Source organism: Phyllopteryx taeniolatus, chromosome 23, assembly GCF_024500385.1.
Source record: "Phyllopteryx taeniolatus isolate TA_2022b chromosome 23, UOR_Ptae_1.2, whole genome shotgun sequence".
Classification (NCBI taxonomy): domain Eukaryota; kingdom Metazoa; phylum Chordata; class Actinopteri; order Syngnathiformes; family Syngnathidae; genus Phyllopteryx; species Phyllopteryx taeniolatus.
Genome location: NC_084524.1, coordinates 4,489,048 through 4,495,164, shown reverse-complemented (window position 1 = coordinate 4,495,164; position 6,117 = coordinate 4,489,048). Strand labels below are relative to the sequence as shown.

Below are 6,117 nucleotides of genomic sequence, written 5' to 3'. Positions count from 1 at the left end.
GTTGTTTTGAGAGTAAACTTGGAATACTCCAAAAAAAAAAAAGAAAAGAATAAAATCAGACAATTATGAAAAACGTTATGGTGTGAAGAAGTGGGACTATTACGATCCTCTTATCATATATATATTATCAAAAAAAAGTTGTAATGCTGGAATAAAGAGCCATATTACAGAAAAAAAAATAAGTCGTAATGGCAGGAGTATAAACTTGGAATTTTAAAAGAAGACAGTCGTAATGTTCCATAAATAAAATCAAAATATTGTGTGGAGGGGACAAAAAAAGGTTGAAAGAAAAATATTTTGCAATGATCCGAGGATAAAATTGGAATATTACGGGGAAAAAAAGTTGTAAGGTTGAAAGAAAAAAAAGGCAATATTATGAGAGAAAAAAAAAAGTCAATGGGAGGAGGCTAAATTTGGAATATACTGATTCAAAAGATCCAATGTTTTGAGAATAAAGTCAGAATATTATGAGAAAAGAAAAAAAGTCGTCATTCCTGAATGTATTTGATTGTGTCACAACTGGGTTTGTTTTAGGCCCACGCACGCTTTTAATTATTATTTTTTATTTATTTATTTTTTTTACAAAGTCCAGCGGGAGTCCAAAAGGACACCTCAAAACCAACACAGCTTATCTGTGCAACTGCCCAATCAAAAAAGAGGGCTTGTGGATTTAAATTGGACGACTTGGATTCAAGCTTGTCAGAAGAGAAAACATTTTCTCGCGTGAAAAAATGCTTTGCCATCTTTTTGTGGTTTTGCTGTCCCTCGAGATTGTGAGCAGCCAAGTGACCGTGCAGTGGGCTGCGAACAGTACCGAGCCTGATGCCGTTCAAGGTGAATATTTCACTTACACTTACACACACACACACACACACAAAAATTAAAGCTGTGATATTACAAAAAGGGTTTTCATGTTATGGGAGTAAAGTTGGAATTTTACAAGAATGCAACGAAGAGCATAAGTCAAAAAGTAGTCATATTAGTGGAATCAATTAACATTACGAGACAAAAACTCAGAATGTTACATGATGAAAAGAGGTAATATTACGAGAAAAAAAAAAAAGATGTCCTTGCGAAAATTAAGTCATCGAAATTTTGAACTTTGACTACATTTTTATGTCGTGTGTAATGGTTACGACTCAATTTATTGCTCCATTAGCCAAGTCAGTTTCACATCCAATTATTTTTGACTGTCAGAAAACAAAAAAAGACACTTTCGAGGACACACATTTGCCTATCATGACAATAATGTTGAAATATTACTATTTCTATGATTAGTCCTTTTTCATATTATTCCAAATGTGTCTACTAGCCCGACAGCAGGAGATCATCGAAGTCACGAAGAAGCTGCTGACAGCCATCACCTTCAGCGACTACGACGCGTACAAGTTGGTTCAAGTCAGTCAGTCCGCTCGCGAAAATTCACGGGGCTCGTTCACGGTTTCGCCTTCTGTCTCAGGAAAATGTGCGATCCGGGACTCACCAGCTTCGAGTCCGAAGGCCTGGGCGTCTTAGTGGAGAGCATGGAGTTCCATGAATACTTCTTCCAAAACGGTAATATACTGTATTAATTTACAATACGCAAAAAAAGTGCTATGTATGAGGATGGATTCGGAATAGCACACCAACAACGTGAAAAATGTCACGAGAATCAAGTCCGAAAATGATCTGAAAAGTGGTCGTCTTGAAAGAAAAAAGTTTTAAAAAAATTACGTTGGAATACTGCAACAGATGTTAACATTCAAATAGTTGTAAAAGAAAAAGCCGAAATCGTAGACGTTGTGCATTACAAGAAGTCCTAATTTTACATCAAGAAAGTTTAATTATTGTGGGGAAAAAAAGTTGTAATAACACAAGAAAAAGTCGCAATGCTAGGAAGATAAAGTCGGAGAAGGATGAGAATAAAATGGTAATGTTATAAGAATAAAGTCGGAATACAGCAAAAAATTTAAATTAAAAATTTCTAATCGTCGGAGGATAAGGTACAAAAAAAGAAAGTTGGATACTACGAAAGAAAGTTAAAAATTCGGATATTACCCAAAAATCTAAGTTGGAATATTTACAAGAAAAAAAAAATTCACAAATTCATAAGTTGATTTTTTTAGTTTTTTTGTTAAAACATTTCAGATTGCGCCAGTGATCTGCAACAAGATAATAATGAATAAATGTGAATATTTTCAGAAAGTACTTGGGGAAGTACTTTTTAAAGACACAAAAATTGGGTGTGCTTTTGCCTTTTCAGTGGCGCCCAGAGGCGTCCCTCACACGCTGATAGTGGAGCCCCGCGTGCACCTGCTGGGAGACGACGCCGCCTGCATCGCGTACGTCCGCCTCACCCAGAACATCAACAACGACATGCGGGCACTCGTGGCCAAGGCGGAGGAGACGCGCGTGTGGCACCGACGCAACGGCACCTGGCTCAACGTCCACTTTCATCGCTCCGGATCCACCACGCTGCACACAAACTAACAGCAGCAAGGAGAAAAAGCTGATTTCTTATTGGTTATTATTCCGTCGGAACACCACCAAGTTATGGTACCTTAAAGAACTTTCAAATAAAACTGAAGCATCCCAAAAAAAATTATTCCTTTTTTATTTTTATTTTTTAACACACTCACTGCCATTGACGGCTTTAGAAGTCAAATATCCATTTTAACTGGGAAGGCTGGCAGTGATTTTAAATACTACCACCACCACGTGACTTTCTTCCCCTAAAATTTAGACCATTTTCATAAAAATACCTTTTCCTCTCTCAAAAGTATGACTTTATTCTTTTAAATGACAAATGCAATGTCGTCCACTTTATTTTCATAAATTGACTTTTTGTCTCTCGAAATTACGACTGTTCTCAGCAATCTCTAGAAATTGCCACTTTATTTTTACGATTTACAACTCATAAATTCCGACTATTCTTTTGGAATTCTGACTTGATCCTCATAAAATGACTAAATCATAAAATAATTTTTCCCTCTAAATTACGATTACAGTATTCTTATTCTTACTCCCCCCACCTCAAAACTACAGCTATTCTGGTAAAATTTGCATTCTATGATATGATCTTTTCCCAAGCTAAATTTAAAAAATATCTAAATGCCACCTTTTTTTCTGAAATGTTCTTTTTTTTCTTCTTCTTTTTTAAAATAAATTAAATTCCGACTTTTTCCATCCCAAAATGATGACTCTTCTACCTACTCTTCTGCTGAGGAGCAGCCTCCGGCTTTGTATTGAATTTATTCACGAACACGAGTGTGTGAAAAATTGTGCACTTTGACAGCTTTTCATCAATCCGACACGTCTTTCTTCCCGACACATTTTTGAGGAGCTGCGACGACGTTACAGAGAACTCGACACGTCTACCAAAAGAAAAAACATTTGGCACGCACACAGATTAGCCGTGACTACACTGGGCAAACCAGCTGTAAATCAATGAAGGTGCGTGAAGAGGTTGTGTAGATAGTTGATGATCATCTGTTCACCGTCGCGGTCGCTTGTACAGTAAACATGACAGGGACAAGAGGGTCGCAAGTCTTTGGCCACAAAAGGAGCAAAAGATAAATAACCCCCCCATAAAAAAAAAAAAAAAAAAACAAGGCGCAAGAGAGAAAATAAAGAATCCGTGGTTAAGCACTAAGATGGAAGCAGCTGCTTGGCGGGATGACTTTTCTGGTCTCCCACGCTCATCCTCGCACGGCTGTCGGGGCGCAGCTGCTGCTTTTTGCATGACGGCCGCTCACCCGCCGGACTTTAAGCGTCGGGCGTCTGAGGGGGCAAATTGAACACAAAAAAACACACACACAAAACACTATGGGAAAATAGCGCATCGTTTAAAAGGTCATTCAACTGCTGCTTTGTACTCAAATATTAATGAGTTCATATGACTGAATGAGTTTATTCGTACTTTTAATTAATAGTTGGTACAAGAATACAGACGTAATATGAGGGGGAAAAATATGTAACATGATGGAACATTATGATGAGAAAAGATGAAATAAAGCTGTACCTTGGCTTGAGTTTATTTTATTCCGTGACCAAGCTCAAAACTCACATTTAGTTGGATATAAAATCAATTATCTCCGTTAAAATGAATTGAAATGCTGTTAATTTGTTACAGTCCCACAAAAATGCCACCGTACTGTATAAAAACAAAATAAATGACGATAAAAGAGAATGTAAAGAAATTGTGGTTTTATTTAAAAAAAAAAAAAAAAAAGTTACGGGGAGAATTCATGTCATGAGGATAAAGTTGGAAGATTAGCAGAATACATTTGGAATATTACGAGAAAACGTACAAGTCATAATACTGCAAAAAAAAGTTGCAATGTTATGAGAATAAAGTTGGAATATTGGGAGGGAAAAAAGGATGACAAATTATGAGAATAGTCTGTATATTACAAAAAATAGATGCATTGTTGTAGAAATAAAGTTGTAATAAGAAAAAAGTAGTAATCTTACGAGAGTAAAGCCCGAATAAGTTACAGACAAAAGTTGGAATCGTATGTGAATGAAGTCATATTTAGGAAAAAAGCTGCATTGTTACAGAAATAAATTCGTAATATAATAATAAAAAAAGTAACAATGTTCCGAAAATAAAGATGTAATGACATAAGAAAGCCAGAAATGAAGAAAAGAAAAAATTCATTTGTGGCGAAGATGTACTGTTACAATAAAATGGCAAAAAAACTAAACCCTCGCTACTTGTGACGTAGTGGCGACAGTTTTTTGCTAACCTTCTCCAAGTGTTCCCTGCTCGTGTCCTGCGACCGTCGTCGGGTCGTCACTGTCGTCTTGACGACCTTGCCCACTTTTCGATCCATGGCGGGCTCCACCTCGAACCGCGACGGTGGCGCGGCACCCGGCGTCTGCTGCTTGGAAAAAATAAAAACGGTCACGACGGCAACGTGAGACGCCGCCTCGAAAAACCTTTTCTTGGAAAAAGACGACGTCGTGCGTCTCTTACACCCTAAACGGTTCAGACGGTGCGTGACAAAACCTACCCTAATCTAAACATTTGACTTTTTTTGTTACTCTGTTAGGCTAATGCCTACAATTGTAAAAAGTGTTGGACTCGCCTGTTTCAGACTGCCTGTTTGTTCCACTGAATCTTCAGGCGTGCTTTGTCCACTGCTGCGTCAAACCAAGAAAAGAAGTTTTATAAACACATTGAGCTTAAAACTTGACCATTTCTTGAGAATATGTGATGCTACCAATGTTGTTTAATGATGTGTTCGGGTGAGAGCGGTGTGATGGAGGATAGCGCCAGTACCGCAGGAGTCCTGGTCAGTGTATCGGCTTTCACCAACCCAAAAGACTTGGCTTCAAATAAGACTTCGGAGTGATAAAAGGTGTCAGAAGTGGGATGGTTTTGGGGGGGGGAAAAGGGGTCAGTAACCTGGAAAGCTCACCGTGTTGTGTCCGTCTCGTTTTGCCGTTCGGGTTTCATTGCGGCGGTGTCCGATGAGCCCTCCTGTGCTGACGGCGTCGCTCGGTTTTTGATCAGGTGAACGATGTCCATGCGGTTGATCTCGCTGAGTCTCTTGATGAGTGCCGTTTCTAGGTTAGATGCCAAACAAGGCCAAACATCAAAAGGTGTGACAATAAAGAGGTGAGACACATCCTACAACTTGGTACAGACCTGTGGCATCTATCCCCTCTCCCGAGGTCCAAAGATCCAAAAGGGCGTAACTTTGGTCTTGCAAGGAATCTGGGTTTTCAGTCCTTATCAAGTTGATCCTCTCCTCACTGAATTCCAGTTCTCGTGCCAACTCTGTGCCAAATTAAAATCGGATAACGTTATCAGCGGCGTACGATGACGACGTGGATAAAAGCAGCCGCTACTCGCCTTCCCAGCTGAAGCCCAGGTGGTCAGCGATCATCGACAACGTTTGCTTTTTGCTCTCCGCTCCAGCTTGTGCGTCTATTGCGAAGAGCACAGGACAGATCCGGGTTTATTCAATTGAATCAGGCGATTCGGAGAAGCTTTCAGGGGGAAATAAGACTCCAAACTGTCTGTGACATGTTGATATCTTTCACACAGAAAAGGCTATCATCTAAAGTTCTGAATGCAGTTGTTGGTAATATCCACAAGTGGCAAAAGTACTGACACTCTGTTTACTTAAG

General features: G+C 39.0%; 2 protein-coding genes across 8 annotated transcripts in view; one reads left to right on the top strand and one right to left on the bottom strand.

The window, feature by feature from the left end:
• The first annotated feature begins 658 nt into the window (after window positions 1–658).
• LOC133472812 (calcium/calmodulin-dependent protein kinase type II delta chain-like) lies at window positions 659–2,584 on the top strand. Its single transcript, XM_061764198.1, has 4 exons — window positions 659–834; window positions 1,313–1,388; window positions 1,460–1,554; window positions 2,243–2,584. The coding sequence occupies exons 1-4, from the start codon at window positions 732–734 to the stop codon at window positions 2,467–2,469; spliced, it is 501 nt and encodes a 166-aa protein (XP_061620182.1). The 5' UTR covers window positions 659–731; the 3' UTR covers window positions 2,470–2,584.
• Window positions 2,585–3,838: 1,254 nt separating this feature from the next.
• LOC133472808 (ankyrin-2-like) overlaps window positions 3,839–6,117 on the bottom strand; it is a 28,914-nt gene continuing 26,635 nt past the window's right edge. For 4 of the 7 annotated variants that reach the window (XM_061764185.1, XM_061764183.1, XM_061764184.1 and 1 more), the window contains 5 exons: window positions 5,840–5,914; window positions 5,633–5,764; window positions 5,403–5,550; window positions 5,070–5,124; window positions 3,840–4,862 (listed from right to left, as the gene is read on the bottom strand). In XM_061764185.1, coding sequence (XP_061620169.1) covers window positions 4,692–4,862; window positions 5,070–5,124; window positions 5,403–5,550; window positions 5,633–5,764; window positions 5,840–5,914 — 581 coding nt within the window. In that variant the 3' untranslated portion in view covers window positions 3,840–4,691. Of the gene's footprint in view, window positions 4,863–5,069; window positions 5,125–5,402; window positions 5,551–5,632; window positions 5,765–5,839; window positions 5,915–6,117 lie in introns of all 7 variants that reach the window. The other 3 variants (XM_061764189.1, XM_061764186.1, XM_061764188.1) reach the window with 2 other exon arrangements.

Bases quoted from the DNA above. Each gene is read 5' to 3' on its own strand.
- LOC133472812 (XM_061764198.1), top strand. From the start codon at position 732: ATGCTTTGCCATCTTTTTGTGGTTTTGCTGTCCCTCGAGATTGTGAGC. The intron at 1,389-1,459 runs GTTGGTTCAAGT...CTTCTGTCTCAG, and splicing joins AGCGACTACGACGCGTACAA to GAAAATGTGCGATCCGGGAC. The intron at 1,555-2,242 runs GTAATATACTGT...TTGCCTTTTCAG, and splicing joins TGAATACTTCTTCCAAAACG to TGGCGCCCAGAGGCGTCCCT.